We start from the raw sequence: 14,890 nt of genomic DNA, 5'->3' as shown, positions 1-14,890 counted from the left end.
ATATATATTTGTGCATAATGCATTTATATAATTTCATGCCTATATTACCTGAAGAAAAATGTTTTCATTATTAAAAGTCAGCATTTAAGTCCACATTTAAGTGACTTGAAAGTAGCAACCAACAACTGCATGGTGAACCGGAGCTTTCCAAATGGGCAACTCTTGCCAATTATTACAGTTACCTAGCAGTAGTATTATGAACAAATATTAGACATAGGTTAAGATATTTTGGGTTTCAGATCAGGTTTGAGATACTGTGTGTATACTTCCACTGCATTATTATTGACCACAATTTTTTTTTTTGAGACCAAGACAGTTAAAAGAAAATTATAATAATGGAAGTTCACGTTTTTAAAATACCATCCTGTGACCGAGATTTTTTAGCTGAGGTGTTTTAATCATGGACATACACAAGCAAAGAAGCTACTTAACTACTTTTTTTCTTAAGCCATCAGTGACCGCATTGATCTCAATGATGAGTGCATGTCATGCAAATGCAGTGCACCAAAATGCAAGTTTATGATGATTATAAATGGCCTTCTGTAATTTTCTGGTATGCTTCCTTAAAGATTAAGTTTAAATGGAGACTGTTAACTCTTCCTTGCAGACAGAAGGAAATACTATCAAAATACATTTCACTGACTTTGGAAGGAAAGGAGGAGAGATTTATTGTGGACCGTTTGTTTACTTTTCTTTCGGTTTTGTGTGTGTCTCTGTATGTAGGGGAGAAAACAACAGGTAAGTGTGTAATCAAAACTAGCCTTTTGCACTTTGCAGCAGAGGGGAAAAATTCTCAACTATAGGTTACCATGTTGTGTGCTTCCTCCAGGGAACTGACCAAGCTCACAGAGATCTGTTTTCTTCAATGACCTTGTAAGGAGTGAGGAAGAGAGTGCAAGATCCTTGGGTGGCCAGCTGACTAAAAGCGAATTGGGTTGTAACTCTGGAGCCCACTTGTGAGCTGGTTGCAGTTCTATTGCAGCCTGTGCTAACGTAACTGCTGGCTGTTGTGGTCCTGTCTCATCTGATCTCTCCTGGATTGTTTCCTTGTGCAAAGCTGGCAGAAATGCAGGAACTTGTTTTCTGACTTGTTAGTGGAAATCCACCGCAGCGTGTCAGCACTGAGAAACTCTGACTTGTTCTCTATCCTCTTAACTTTCTAGGAAGTTTAACACATCTTCCTTTCCTCTTGTACTTCTTGAGATATGGTTTAGAACAGCCTCGTTAAGTTACCTCAGTTGCTAAACAACACAAAACCAAAAAACCAACCCCAAAGACCTTCTTTGGGCAGCTTTAGCCTAAAGAGTGACTTAAAATAAATGCCTTCTGGAGTCGAGGTTAGCATTAGAAGCAATCAGCTCTCCCAAGACCTTTTTCTGTTTTGCCAAGAGAACTGTTTCTGAGATGCTGTGTGAACCCTTTGAGAAGTGAACAGGGTTAAACCCAATGGTTTTGTTAGCCTATCAGTTTACTGCAAGGCTGCACAAATGGCTGTCCTGGCAGTACTGAGAAAGCAGCATCAAGTTGGTAAGCAGCAGCAGCAGCTTCCCCACAGCTCCTTATGTTAACATTGACATCGAAAAAAACATCTTATCAAATCATGGCCACAGATCTGTTTTAAAACACTGCACTCACTACAAATGATTGAGTGATGCAATTAGTGGGCAGTGTTCTCTGGGAGGAGAACATGACTTTTAACTCCTAAACTGAATACGACACAGCCTTTCTCAGCCTGAATTCAGGTAAACCTAAAGGCCTCTGTGACCTTCCCAGTCATGCCAACTGCTCTTGCAGAAATAACAGGAAAACTATCTATACCTGCAGACTGCTCTTCACCTTTGTGCTTAGGTCATTTTAGCTATGACAGAATCTTCTAAAATAGTAATAAAGGACCATTTATTATTTATCAAGAACAGGTTATTGAAGTACCTTACTCTTCCATGTAATTTTGACGAACTTGGAAAATTTTTCAGTGTTACAGATACCTAGGCAAGACATGGCATGTACCACTTCTAGGCGTTATATGGTACAAGCAGCAAAAAAACAAACGCAGGCATGCTTTGGGTTATTCTTCAGTGGTACTTTGTCCACTTGTAGGTCCTTGATGTAACCCTTCTTTTTACATGTGCTACTGTTTCTAAATTTTACTGGTGGTTTTTTTTGCCTTTTGCCTCCTTTCTATTTCCTTCTATAGGAAAGAGACCTACTGGCATCATCTTTATAGTGAAAAAGTGAGAGCGGCTGCTGAGTTTGTTCTGTGATCGCCTCTTGCAGACCACCAGGTTAGAAATGTGTATTTGCTTTATTTGTAAATGCTAAAGTTATCTTAATTAAGGTCTAAAAGTTTTGCTCAAGATGTTTTAAGGTTTACAAAAGCATTATTTCATAAATGGGATTTATGGCTGAAATAATATTTGGGCACAGTGGATTAACAAAAATTAAAATTTGTTTTAATTTGCATAGCTAAACGAAATTCTTCAGATGCTTATAGAGAGTAAACAAATATGTTTAGATCTAAATATACTATAACCTACTAAAACGCCTTCAGTTACAAATAAGAAAGAAAAGCATTAATTGCCAAAACTCTAACCAGAGTCAAGCCACAGAGCTAGTGAAAAAATTTACAGCGCATCTAGACTGTTTTTTGGGAGAAATTCCGCTCTGTTCTGCTTACTGTCTTGAGAATCTGAACATGTTCAGGTCAGTGACTTGTCTGCGGTTGTTAGGTAGGAAATGTTACATCCCTCCAGTTCTGTAAGACAATGAGATTTTGTCGTTTCAAAACCTGGAAAGTTATGCTGATAAATAGTTTGTGTAACTAATTAGTCTAATCCAAATATAAACCAGCAAAATATGCTTCTGTAAGTGATGTACTATTCTGTTGGGTTAGAAACTGGAATAAATTATGTGAATAAAATATTAATGAACTAGGAATAACTATTGCTTTTCACTTGCTAAAGTGAAATGTAAATAGGTGTAAGATTCATTATTCAATGTTATTTCTTAAATGTACATAGGTAATACACTTTGTAAGCTTATGGAAGTTGATGCAGTTGTAGGAAAGACCAGTTTTATGGTTACCAGTTGTAGAGACTAAGAGTTTCTTAAAATAGATGTACAACCATGATTGATTAAAATCATAATTTTAGTAGTTTAAGTCTACTTTTCAGCTACTCTTCAGCCCTCATTAATGTCATGAAAGATGATTCATTGCGGGTTTCAATGGAGGAGTATCTACCACAGAGGGTAAAATGAAATGTAGTTGGCATTAATTTGTGCTCGTGACTGTTTTGTTGAAGCCATTTACCATGTGCTTACATAATAGCTTTAAACAGCAACTTAACCTTTCCATGGAAATCCTACAACTTAATTTGGAATTTATTGTAGTGCAGAATAGAAAAGTATGTACACTTTGTGTGCAGCTTTTGCCTGTAATAGAGGCTTGGTTTCAATGACTGTCTGAAAAGAAAAGCATAACCACTGACCCTTTAATAAACTCCTTTTTATTTCATATAGTGCCAAAGTAGCTTTAAGAAAGTACTGTTAGTTGAAACTGCAGTTGTTGGTTTTGCATGTTCTATAAAATCAAGGGAGTGAATCAAATGAAGCTAATAGTTTGCTAGTGTATTAAACTAGGGAAGTGAAATAAGCAAATAGAGCAAGTGTTGTTGATGCATGTCTTGGATATTGTTGCTTGAAATAAGTGAAATTCCATGCACGATCAAAAAAGGTGTTAGATAATCTTGTCTAGTGGTAGGTTCAAGTGCTGCCTCTTTGTGTGTTAACAGGAGGCTTAAACTCTTTGTTTTAAACTTAAACTGAAATAAAGCTTGTTAGTATCTAGGCAGTAAAAATATTAGCACATTTCAGAAGGAATGAGATGTTCACCGTCAACATAAAGGCTTTTTTATTTTTAATGTACAAAACAGATTTATTTTTCATTATAAATTCAAATATCTTTTCATAATTAATTTTAAAAGAAGGTTCTTGAATTAGTATTGTTAATGCAGTCTATTGAAATTATGTAAATAATTCTCTTATGTGTAATCTAACATCCATTTGGAGGATGAATGTATTTTGGAAATACCGTTACTTGCTGTTCTCAATTGCTCTTATATCACCTGAACAGGCTTTGTTGTTGTATTAAAGCTTGTGCAATTAAGATCATGGTTTCGAATGTTTTACTTTGTATCTTCTATTTCACAAATAAGTCATGAAAACTTACTAATTTCTGTAAGCCTTGGAAATTGCTTGATTTGCTTTGTAAAAGGTAATATTCAGTAGTTTTTGTTTATACAACAAATCTCAGTGATAAAATAAAGCTAAGACACTGAAAAAAACCAAGCAAGCAAGATAAAAGTCTGTTACAGCTGGGACAGAACCTTACTTAGCTATCCACAGTTAATTAGTAGATTGCTTTTCAACAAGAGAAAGTGAATAAACTGCAGATAAACATCAGTGTAATCTTTTTTATTTGGGCACCTTAACAATTATTCCTGGAGATCACTCCTTTGAAAGTTAGAAGATAGAAAACTTTTGAGGTTTTGGTTTTTTAAGTTTTAATTTTTTGTGGTTTTTTGTAGTTTTGTTTTTGGCTTGGTGTGTTTTGTTTGCTTGGCTTTTTTTTTTTTCAAGTAAAGGGTTACATTGATTGGAAGAATCTTGCACTGAAGCAATGGCACACGCAACACTGGAAATGTATTAAATGCCTGTACTGTCACTAGTGTTCTAAGTATATACACATTAAGTGTTTACTTTACAGTATTTCTTTTAGTATAATGAGTTCATTAAAAAAAAGCTTTTGATGCTAATTCAGAGATCCATAATCTGCTCAGTGTCTTTCACATGTAGTTTTGATGATAACTGACAAGCAGTAAGTTAATTAGCGCAGAACTTACTAATGAGGATGCTAAAATCCTTACTTTCACATTTTTATTGATACTTTTAAAACAAATTGGAGTAAACTTCATTGTATACCTAATAAGTTTTAGTCGCTTCCTGGATGTAGGTGCTGTTCTTGGGCAACAAAAATCTGCCAGTTAATTGAATGATAGGAAAGTTTTGAAAAGTTTGACAAGAGTGCTCATCTTCAGAAATGGGGATAACCCAAAACCAAAGCAATAAAACAAAGTCTGTTAATTAGCATGGAAGACAGCTTCTTGAATTAATATGTGGTGTTAATTAACAGGAAGTCTGATGTTGTGTTGTAATTACCACCAATATTTTTGACATACTGAGTGACTGAAGGTGAATTATATAGATAGCAATTGAGTAAACACTTCAGAGCTTGGGAACATTTTTCCTTTTGTTTCTGTTTTCCTAGAAATAATGGATAGACTTCTGCGACTTGGAGGAGGTATGCCTGGGCTGGGACAGGTTAGTATGTATATAACTTGTCAGTATCTTCTCTTTAATATTAAACAGTTCTAGAATATTCCTTTTATTATAGTTAAAAACAGCATCAAAAAAGAGAGTTCATAGTAATAATCTCTGATTCTAGAGATGCTATATAAGTTTATGCAAATCATTGTTGCAGCCTGACTGTTTGTTGTCAATATGAACTCTTGTGTTGCCACTGAGTTTACAGAATGTTTAGAAACTTTTCATTTGGTGTCTGAACATTTTAAGGTTTGGATTGAAAAGCAACGGAAACACAGAATAAAATCCAAAAATCAATTTTGAATAATACGAGTTTTCAGAACATGGAGATTGCTCTAAATGGGTGAGTGTACCCACCTGCTCCTTCATAAATGAAATGTTCCAGTCCTTGGATCACATTGCAATGGACATTATAAGGTCCTGAAGTATATGTAAATTTCAGGAGGTAGCTGAGTTGAATTTGTCACTTGCAGGTAGTTCTAGCACCTGTAATTGTGTATTTTGCTTTCTCATGTTCACTGTTGTCCTCACTTCTGTAACTCTGCTCACAGCAAAAAGGCCTCCCTGGTAGCTGTCCTGTTACAATGTGTGTAGGTCTCCCACTGCATGGCCTCTCCTACCACTAGAGCAAATCCTAGTGCTTTTTTCCTTGGCCAAGTGGTGTGGCCAGCAGTCTTCAAAAATAAAACCAAGCTGATCTTACTACGTTGTGCTGATTACTGTGGACACAAGGGGGGAAAAAATAATTGGGAACTTCTTTGTCTGAGGCTTGTAGGAAGGATTATTTCCTTAAGGAAATGGCTCCAGTGTAATTTCCTTTGCAGTCTTGGCTGGCTGCAGTAGCTGGCCTTTCTCTGCTTTCCTCATCTGTCTCTGGGGCTCTGTTCTAAATTGAGAATCCAGACTCTTGTTCTTCTGGAGAAACAAGTTCTGTTTGTCTCGGGCTTCATGAGGTGTGCAAGTTTGCTTCTGGGACGACTGAAGCTGCTAAACACATGGCTTCCTTTAGTTCGTTGTAGTGTGCTTGCGTCCAGTATTACTGAGAAAGGAGTGGTTTAATACTGAAGCATTTGGTGAAATATTCCAGGCTGATTTACAGCCTCTAGGTGTTTTGCCAAATAAGCTGTAACTTTTGGTGCATGATTTTTTTCCTTTTTATAGCTAAAATTCTATTCACGCTCTCTTAGTGAATCTTCAAGCAGCCCTCAGTTATTTTTAGTTTCACTTTCTTAAACAGTTATTTCTCTTCTTCCCCTGAGCTGCCAGCCTGCTTCATGACTCTTCATTTTTTAACATCTGCGCAGTCTAATCACTCAAGCTTTCACTTCTTAGTCCTCCCTGAACTTGACGCATATCAAAGCTGTTTTTCAAATTTACAGTTAACTCTCTCTGCTTTCTGAATTTCTCAGCTTTAACTTAAAGCTTGCTAGAAAATTGTGGCAGACAATAGAACATAACATTCAGAAGCAGCTTGCTGAACTTCTCTGGCAGCTTTGGCCTGCAAAGCTGCTTTGTGTTTGTTTAAATATGGAATTGTCTCTTAAATGAATTGATGAATATGTGTTGGATTTAAAAAAAAGGCAGAAAACTGAATTGCTCTTTATGCAAGTTGCTGCTTGCATTGGATATCTTGACTACTTTTGTAGCCTTTTGGTTTAATGAATCAATAGGAAGGCTTTTCAAAAAGAGTAATTTTATGTTCCCTAACATACGGTGTTACAATGGGCCTTGAAAGATCACTTTGTTCTGGATATCGATTGGTTGATAATGGAGTGTGAGGGATATTCCAGAGTGAATCAGATGGCTTTGAGGTAGAAGGAGGAAGTTGGGTGTTTCTTGGACATACTCTGTCCCACTGGAAAGTAAACAAAGTTATTGCCATTTGTTTGAACTAGAGTGTTTTAACCAACTGCACAAAGCTTTTTACTTTTCATATTGCTGTTACAGTTGTTCTGTCTTTGGAGTTTTTACGTTTAAGGTTGAACATAATAAAAACATCTGTTGAATGAGTCATTCTTGCTAACATAAGAATCATCTGTCTATAGTCTTGTAGAAAAAGAGAAGCATTTTCAAAATAATTTTATAACAGAATGTGGGGATTTTTTTTTTCCTGTAGCTAAGGGTTTGTTTAGTAAGAGGACTGCATCACATAAGGTCTGCTAACAGTCTGTCTGATCTAACATCAGCAGAGGGCTACGAAGATGATTAGGGGGCTGGAGCATCTCCCTGCTGAGGAAAGGCTGAGGGAGCTGGGCCTGTTCAGTCTGGAGAAGAGAAGATGAGAGGGGATCTTACCAATGTAAACAAGCATCTTAAGGGCTAGTGTCAGGAGCATGGGGCCAGGCTCTTTCCAGTGGTGCCAAGCAACAGGACAAGAGGAAATGGACACCGTTCCATCTGGATATGAGGAAGAACTTCTTTACCTCAGGGGTGACAGAGCACTGGAACAGGCTGCCCAGAGAGGCTGTGGAGTCTCCTGCTCTGGAGACGCTCAAAACCTGCCTGGACACAAATCTGCAGCCTGCTGCAGGTGAACTTGCTTTATCAGGGGGTTGGACTAGGTGGTCTCCAGAGGTCCCTTCCAACCCTGATCATTCTGTAATGTTATGTTCAAGTAACAGCAAATGAGTTCCTGTTGGATCTCTGCCATGGAATTCTTTCTCATTGGCTTGCCTTGGCTTCTTCAACAGCAGTTACTCTGCTCTTTCCCCTTGGTAAAACCACCTCTTCTGATCATTATCTTGTTTATGTTCTTAATTTCCAAACTCAAATGTGTTGTCCCAAGTCCTCTTTGGATTCATGTTTTTACAATTTTAATTTCAAGTCTTTTGGTGTCTTGTATTCCACTTGAAAACTGCTTTCAGTGAATTTGTGTTTCTTCACTTTTCTTACTGCTTGCTCCATCAGCATGCTGCTGAGTGGCTGATTGGCCTTCAATGTTGAATTGTCAGAGGTGGTCAGTGCTAAATTCCATTGACGTTAAGCCTGTCTTCATATGGCTAATGAACTCTTTAAGGAGTTGATCTTTAATATTTCAACAATAAAAATTCCCTCCAGTGACCTGTGGCTCAAATTTTGAGCCTTTGTCTATCTAAAACTAAAAGAGAGGAAAAGGACTGTCTTCCTGGGCAGCAGGTGGACAGGAGAGGAGAAAGAGGATCTGATAGCTTTTGGCATCGCGTAAGCCGTGCACAGTATTTTCTGGCCATGAACTTGGTCATTAAGTTTGTATTGTTTGTATGGGAAGGTACCTGTGTTTAGTTTTGACCTTGATACTGTAAATAAGACCTTCTTTGCAACACTGCTTCATGCGGAAATCATTTGTCTTACATGCCTGATATAGTAGGCATTTGAATTTCTGCTCTTATGGTATACACATAAGGAAGAATGAGAGACTGAAGATTTTTTTTAAAAAAAAAAAGATGCAGGGGAACGGTTATAGTTTGAAAGTGTTGTGATGTCTCAAAATGTGTATTATTTTAATTTCCCTTCTGTAGTTCATAGGAGTTTGGATTTTGTCAATGCTCTGGTTTTTCTTCTCTTGTGTGGTCTCCTCTCTTCCTCCTCCTGCCCCTTGTTGTGTTGGATTTTTCTAGTTAGTAGCTTTCCTGGTTCATTCTTCTCCATCTCTCCCTGTTCACCCCCCTGGAATACTGCCTGCCTCAGAATTTCACTAGTGATTTAGTACTTCATTTTGCATTGTACATTTGCTGCAGACAACATAACAGGCTTTGTGAGGTGCGTAAAAGCATTCTACTTTTGTGGCAGGCAGGAATTTGGAGCAACACTCCTCTTCATTTTGTATGCTGAACTATTGTTTGCTAGTGAACTCGGTTCCACATGTGCCTCTATTAGGCAATCCTACTGGATACTATTTAAGAATGTGAGCAAATTAAATGCATTTTTAGCAGAGCTCTCTCCCCAGCACTTCCAGAACAGTAATCAAAGCTGTATGAGTTCTTGTCCATGCTAACACATCCTGTCTTATTTTTCTGAATCCAGATGTGATAGGAAGCAGTGAAATAATGATGCTTTTAAAATGGTGTTGAAATAATTTTTCATTGCTTGATGGATTTTTTAAATGTTCATTTACATTGCTGTGTTGGTGCAGACAACTGTTCTAGTGCAATAAATGGAAAATAGAACTGATCCTGTATTTCTGAATTAACATATTTGATGGCAGAGGGGAAGGAGAAAAAAAATCCAAATGGGAAGGGATGGAGAGACAGAGAAGTGACCTGTGTCTTAAAAGGAGTATTTACACCTTGACTTGGAATATAGAAAATACAAATGCAGAAAACTATTTTATTTGAATAATGGACTTGCCAATTAGCCATCAAGTGCTTCCATCTGTGAAATAGTTGATCAGATGGGTTAGCTGGGATGTTTCCAGATTAGGGCATTGTAAATGGCACTTGAAAACTGTCACTTTGATTATGAGGTTTCAAGCATTGCACTGCTTGATGTTGTGGAACCTTTTTCCCTCATATTATCATGGGTTTTTAGAACAAGCTGATCCCATTTACTAAATCTATGGCACTGTGGGAACTTGAGAGACCTGCCACTGATCCAAAGTTGTTTCATCTGTTGATCTAGCCAGGATGGTTATTAAAGAGCACTACTGGCTCAGTATTCTGTGGGGCTTCAGAATAAGAAGGGTCAGGTTCAGTATAGATCATTCCCAACTAACAATTAAATGCAAGTTTTGTTGAGTTACTTCATTAAGCTGAGGGGTCCCTTGAAGTAGGTGTTCTAGCTGGCTAATCTACATCCGAGGATTCCCTATGTAAAAAACCAAAACAAACCTCAACAAAACCCCTCAAAAACAAAACAAACCCAGACACACACCTTTATCCACTACCACCACCATGACCCACCCACCCCCACCCCCCTCCCCCCCAAAAAACCCCCAAAAAACCAAACCCAACCCCAAAAACAACCAGAAAAAAAACCCAATACTGTAAAATCTTATTGAAAATTGTTTTGGTTAATTGATTCTTGAAACTGGCTGGGTTTTAGTTTGAAGGGTGCAAATGTGTTGTTTAACGCAATGGAAGTGCTTTTTCCTTTGGAAGGCTGTGGAGTGTTTTGGTATCTTGGTGTCTGTTGCACCTGCATGACTTTTTCCTTCCTGTGTCTCCTGATGTATATGCTTTATGTGGCTGGAAGTCTGGTGATACACTATTGTTAGCTTCTCATGCGTATTTGAAGCTTCAGATGCTCCTTTTGAGAATACTCTGCCAGGAGAATAAATCTGAATTTTAGCTCCTTAAAATTGTGCATAATTTTTGTGCTCTTTGTTCTGAGACATTTTCCAGCAAAGTTCTCAAGTACTGAGAATGCTAGTATTTCTAAAATTCCAATATACCTCCCAGTAGGTAAGATGGTTTACAATTTAGGTGGGTTATTCCAGTTCTACTTTCCCCCCAGAGGCTATCAACCCATTTAAAGAGCAGAAAAATTTTCTCAGTGACATTTTTCATCCATTGAAAACATCCAACATCAGCTCCCATAAAAAGTTCAAAAGACTTTATCTATTGCCTGAGTTATCTCCTGTAGAAAGTCTGTGTCACTTTATATAGCCAAAATAGATGATTTTGTTTTAAGAAGCAAAAACCACCTTAGATATGGTAAATTGTGCTTGTTTACTTTCATTGTCTGGGATAAGTATTTTACGGCATTGGTTGGTGTTTTAATACAGGACTGTTCAGCTGATGGCTTCATATCAAATATAGGGCACCAGTATGGCCTGGGCCTGCTTACGCTGGAGATGGTGATAGCTCCATGGGTAGCACAGGCTTATTTGAAAGTTGTTGGGAGTTGCTAGAGGCTGGGTATAGTTTTCCTACATTTGAAACACAGTTGAGTGATTGTAATGTGATTTATATCCAAAAGTGCTAATGGGAGATGGAGGGAGAAACATGCTAGAAATTGTCATGTGATTGTACTTATAACACAAAGTATGCACTGTGTTCTAAAAGCTGCTTTAAAGTAAGGTGGGCTGTGCTACAGTCATATCTTAGGTATTAATCGAAAACAAACATAAAACTAAAAATAACCTGCCCCTGATAAGGACATTATCAGTTTCCTTTGATACACTGTTTTCCTATAAACTCTGGAGACCATTTTTAGCAGCCTCCTCTTGGCCTCGGATCTTAAACTTCCTTATTTCTAATAATTAGGCAATTAGCTTCTCTCTTCTCAATTTAATTGCCAGTGTAGTCCAGCCAACTTTCCCCAGAAGAGACAAAGGAGCTTGGACAAGGAAATGAGTGTAGCCATAATGAGGAAGAACAGGGGGGAAAAAAGACTAAACAAGAGCAGACATCTTTGTGCCTTCTGCATTACACCTCTTCACTTGTAATGATCCTTTCTGTAAGCAGGAGACAGCCTCCCCTTACAGCGATTGGTTTATTTCTCTTGGAAATTGTTTCTTCTTTCTGAAATCCCATGCTATTGAGTATGAAGTTGCAGGGCTACTATGCAGCACCTTTGAACAAAGGCCTCTGTGTTCTTCCTGCTGTGTAGAATAGTCCCCTTCAGATTTTCCTGAAAGTTTGAAGTTGTGTTCTTGCGGGGGGCGGGCGCTGCTGTTGTGGGGGTTTTTTTCGTTCGTTTCTTCAGAGTGTTAGGACAACAAACCTTCCTACATACTGCCACTGAGTCTCCCAGTTCACCTGCTTGGGTTCAGAGGACCAGCTCGTCACAACAGAGACCTATCTACCTATAGAACCCAGTGCATTCTTTCACATATTGAGTAATTCCCTTAACTGCTCTGCTGCACAGGGTGTACTTTAGGGTGACCTCAGACAGCACCTGCTGAAGGCTACCTTGCTCTCTTGGCAGAACTGTGTCTAGAATAAGGTAATTAAAAATCTGCATTAGAGCAAGACTTCTGGAGGCAGACAAAATCTACAAATGCCAACTCATTATCTGCTTTGAGGCTCTCATTTATAAATCCCAATACCTTCTGTAATGGTGATGGGAATAACCTGTTATCTATTCCTGGCTTCATTCTGGGGTGAAACTGACCGTTGTATTTCTTTTTTTCCAGTAGCTTGAGGTTGTGAAAAATAGTAATTCTTTTCAAAAACATGTCTGATGTTACTGAGGATTTGTTTTATGTCCCTGATCTTACGGCTTTTTGCTCACTGTAACGCTGTCACAGAATCATAGAATTGTTTGGGTTGGAAGGGACCTTTAAAAGTCATCTAGTCCAGATTGTCCTTATGCTTGATAATAAGGAATATTAACTGCAGTGATGCAGCATACTTTCTGTTGCTTTTTTGTGTCTCAATGAATTTGTGGATTGTATGGGGTAAAGAGAGAGGAAGCACTAGAACCAGGAAAGATTAAACTTAAGTGGCTGTTTCATGCAGCAGTTGTTTGGAATGCTGCAGAAAGTCGTGACTATTGCAAATTACATATATCATCTTGATGCACATAATTTTATATCATGAATGCATGTTGATATTGGGTAATAAATACTTATTTCTAATACAAATTAGACAAGTAGAATGTCTTTCTGTGAAGTACATTGTAGTAAAATTAAGCTTATCTAACCGTAAAATAAATGCAACTAGCATCATTTGATGCCAAATCTTGGTAAATACTTTTTTTTTCTTAGTAAGTTTTAAGTCTCAGTCTTGAAGAATGGTTTTCAATGGTAGTATTGGAAAACAGGAGTGCTTTTTTTTTTTTGTAAAAGACCTAATTGCCCCAAATTTTCAAAATTTTAAGGTGAGCAAAATGTTACATTCTACAGGTGTATGAGGCATTGTGCATATGCCCACATTAGTAGGTTACTGTACCTCTTCCATGAACCGTTAGTGCAAAAGAGATTGCCAACAGATGGATAGGGTGGAAACATAAGCTAAACTTTGGTGGTTTCCTTTCTTTCTTTTTTTTCTTTGTTCAACTAAATTCTGGCCAGGTTCTCTTCAGAGTCTCCCAGTGAACTAGAGATTATTTTTGTTTGAAGTTCTGCTTAACTTAAAAAAACCCGAAACCCACAGAAACAAAAAACCTAAAGAAACAAAAATGGTAAGTAGTGAAGTTTTGACTCTTCACTGAAGAGGTGTTTGCCAACTGGTGTTCCCAACCCATTTAACCAACTACTCAAAGCCATGCAAAATTCTGTGTTCTGTAATTTTGGTTTTTGAAAAGGAGAGGAGATGGGAAATGTTATTTATTTCATGTCCATCTATATTACTGTGTTTGGAGTTCTGTTGTAAATGTGAACCTGGATAAACTTTTTTTAGGAGACAGGATTTTGTAAAATGTACTGAGGCAGGTTTTTATGTAGCCTGTTGAGGGTTTTTTTGCAGATACTTTTAATTTAAAGTAGGAATTGATGCCATAATGTTTCCCTAGTAGCCTTACTCCATTTTGGAGTCTGAGACTAAACATATTACTACAATTTTTATTTCATCTGACATATGGTGTAACAAGACAATGTGATCCTTTCAGAAATCTAGGCTGTTTGTTGAGACTTATGGTATTTTGTGGTCTGTTATGTATGCTTGATTATAATTGGTATAAAAATGGGCTTAAACGTATAAACTGTTTAGACATAATGCTAGCTTCAAAATATAATCCTGTTGATGTGGAGCTAACTGTAAAATTGTATGTGCACTGGCTTGAAAACTGCAATAAAATTTCAAATTGCTACTAATTAGTGTGTGATTCACAGTGCAAAGTAATATTTTTCCCTTTTTATGAAATCTGTGATTTTTTTCAATTTTTTTAATGAACTGCATGATTTTCTCTGTCATGACTGATCACATTAACTTCCTGTACTGTGGAAAATGCAATACATGGCTTCTGGTGCTTGTCATTACCATGTTGCTAGAACCATTGAGATCTGGGAATATGGCTTACTCCCTTTCCCACTCCCACTGATGAAATAAGAGTTGGTGTTTTCCATGAGTGTATCGTTTCAGCACAGGAAAAATTGCTCCACAGTCACAATTTTGTTTTGTTTTTAGCCTTGGCAATGTGTAAAAAGCACTGTGCCGATCTAAGAAATCTTCTATTCTTTATGTCAATATATTATCAGGTTATACCACTTACTGACAAAGGGTAAGTAGAGGAGAGCAGTGGTACTCTGAACTTGTAAGGTCTTTTTATAATCACCAGCACCTCTGCACACTTGCTTGAGTTTGTGTCCTCTCTGCAGGTTGTATTCTGTAATTTTTTTTTCCCTCTCACCAAGCTATATGCTGTTGGATTTGTCTCCACAAAGTAGTATTTTTAAGCTCCCTTTAAGTGCCTGATCTTTCTAAATGTCCTATAGTATTGTAAATTATTATATTGCAATGACTGTCGTTGCATTTATACCCCATTTGCCTTTCTCCCCTGCCCCCCCCCCCCCCCCAGTAAATGTCATGATTATCTAAAGTGCTGTTTTGGAGGAGGTAGAGAAGGGAAGAAAAAGGGAGGGGAATACATTTTAAAAATAAAAAATAATGCAAGTGTTTTCTGTCTTGTTCTTTTTAGTTAATCTTTCTCA

The 14,890-nt window shown here is 37.5% G+C and overlaps 1 protein-coding gene across 3 annotated transcripts in view; it reads left to right on the top strand.

The window, feature by feature from the left end:
• PSMD14 (proteasome 26S subunit, non-ATPase 14) overlaps window positions 1-14,890 on the top strand; it is a 48,920-nt gene that overhangs the window by 2,848 nt on the left and 31,182 nt on the right. The window contains exons 2-3 of one of the 3 annotated variants that reach the window (XM_055811844.1): window positions 2,195-2,282; window positions 5,324-5,376. The exons of 1 other annotated variant lie outside the window; for it this stretch is intronic. In XM_055811844.1, the coding sequence (XP_055667819.1) occupies window positions 5,329-5,376 (48 nt within the window). In that variant the 5' untranslated portion in view covers window positions 2,195-2,282; window positions 5,324-5,328. Of the gene's footprint in view, window positions 1-2,194; window positions 2,283-5,321; window positions 5,377-14,890 lie in introns of those variants that run through there. One more of the 3 variants, XM_027782299.2, reaches the window with a different exon arrangement.

This window comes from Falco peregrinus, chromosome 8, assembly GCF_023634155.1.
Source record: "Falco peregrinus isolate bFalPer1 chromosome 8, bFalPer1.pri, whole genome shotgun sequence".
Classification (NCBI taxonomy): Eukaryota; Metazoa; Chordata; class Aves; order Falconiformes; family Falconidae; genus Falco; species Falco peregrinus.
This window is presented reverse-complemented; position numbering and strand designations above follow the sequence as displayed.